The 1,656-nt window shown below is 39.3% G+C and overlaps 1 protein-coding gene across 1 annotated transcript; it reads left to right on the forward strand.

The window, feature by feature from the left end:
- The first annotated feature begins 566 nt into the window (after nt 1-566).
- Nucleotides 567-1,447, forward strand: LOC143575925 (uncharacterized). Its single transcript, XM_077060160.1, has 3 exons — nt 567-654; nt 745-892; nt 1,042-1,447. Exons 1-3 carry the CDS (start codon nt 567-569, stop codon nt 1,445-1,447), a joined length of 642 nt encoding a protein of 213 aa, XP_076916275.1.
- The last annotated feature ends 209 nt before the right edge of the window (nt 1,448-1,656 follow it).

Below are 1,656 nucleotides of genomic sequence, written 5' to 3' on the forward strand. Positions count from 1 at the left end.
TGGAGCCAACAATCAAGCTCCTCCTGGAGAAGACCTTTCAATAAAAACCAAACCTCTCAATCTAAACCTCCATACCAAAACCAAGGTGCAAGTACCAGCCAACAACCAAATAGTGTATCTATAGTGGAGACTCTTCTGATACAATTCATTGCAAGCACCTGAAGGCTTCTTTGCAAAACATCGAATACCAAGTAGGCCAGTTAGCCTAAATACTTTTTGAGAGAGCACCCGGAGGACTCCCTAGTAAAATTGTTACCAACCCCAAAGCTCAAGCCAATGCATAACCCTAAGAAATGGTAGAACTGCTACAAATAATTCACAAGTCATACCTATCCAACTTGAAGGTGAGACTGTGGTTCTTGACATACCTGATTTTCAACCAATTCCAGCCACTCCTAAACCCGTCAAAGAACCCGTGAAACCATATGTTCAACCAATCCCTTATCCAGCTCTCTTGAAGCAGGAAATGATGGAGGCACGAAATGATGGAGGCACAATATTGAAAATTCCTAGAACTCTTTAAGCAATTGCATATTAATCTTCCCTTCGTAGACGCCATTTCGCAAATGCCAAAATATGCAAAATTTTTTATAGAAGTTCTATCCAACAAAAGGACTCTAGAAGAAATATCTCACGTGATACTCAGTGAAGAATGTACGCCATTCTCTAGAACAACCTCCCAAAGAAAATGGCTGACCCGGGATGTTTCACTATCTTCTGTTTGATAGGAAACTTGTTTGCCAGATGCTTTAGCCGACCTAGGAGCTAGCATAAACTTAATGCCTTATACGGTTTTTGCTAAGTTAGGACTTGGAGAGCCTACTCCAACTCGTATAAGCATTCAGCTAGCCGATAGATCAGTGAAATACCCAAGAGGCATAGTTGAAAACATGTTAGTCAACATGGATAAGTTTGTCTTTCCAGTTGACTTCATTATTCAGGACATGAATGAAGACACTTTTGTACCCTTATCTTAGGAATGCCATTCTTAGATACCGCTAGAGCACTCATATATGTTTGAACTGGAAAACTCACACTCAGGGTAGAGGACGAGGAAGTAACGTTTGACATAGGCAAATTAATGAAACATCTGCAGTACACAAATGATTCTGCATACTTCCTGGCTATGTGTGAATCAATAGTGAGCTGTCATTTAAGGAAAACAATTGAGAAAAAAGTATGTGAAACACAACTGATTATGAAGAAAGCACATACCATCAATTTAGAAAATCAAGGTGTGGAGGAGGAAGAAAGGAACTTTGAGGAGACATTTGAAGAAGTAGATAGAGATCTAGAACCTAAAGCCAAATCTTCTTTTGAAGATCTGCCTACTTTAGAGCTTATGGAATTACCCAAACACCTTGAGTATGCTTTCCTAGAAGGCAAATCTCAAATGCCTGTCATCTTTTCCTCTGACCTTTCAAGTGATCAGAAAGAAAGACATTAGCCCATTATTCTGTACTAAAAATATTTTAATGGAAAAAATATTAAGCCCGTAGTGCAACACAAGAGATGACTAAATCCAAATATGCAAGACGTGGTGAAAAAGGAAGTACTCAAACTGCTTGATGCAAGATTGATTTACCCTATTTCCGATTTTCGCTGGGTAAGCCTTGTTCAAGTAGTTTCGAAGAAAGGAGGTATGACAGTGGTCAC

Source organism: Bidens hawaiensis, unplaced genomic scaffold, assembly GCF_021521415.1.
Source record: "Bidens hawaiensis isolate Kalapana, Puna unplaced genomic scaffold, B.hawaiensis_p1.1 tig00027792_1, whole genome shotgun sequence".
NCBI lineage: Eukaryota > Viridiplantae > Streptophyta > Magnoliopsida > Asterales > Asteraceae > Bidens > Bidens hawaiensis.

What these genes read in the sequence shown, in the direction of transcription:
- LOC143575925 (XM_077060160.1), top strand. Translation starts at nt 567, where the DNA reads ATGCCAAAATATGCAAAATTTTTTATAGAAGTTCTATCCAACAAAAGG. An exon ending in CGTGATACTCAGTGAAGAAT is followed by an intron (nt 655 to 744) that starts GTACGCCATTCT and finishes CTTGTTTGCCAG; the next exon opens with ATGCTTTAGCCGACCTAGGA. An exon ending in AGAGGCATAGTTGAAAACAT is followed by an intron (nt 893 to 1,041) that starts GTTAGTCAACAT and finishes ACTCACACTCAG; the next exon opens with GGTAGAGGACGAGGAAGTAA.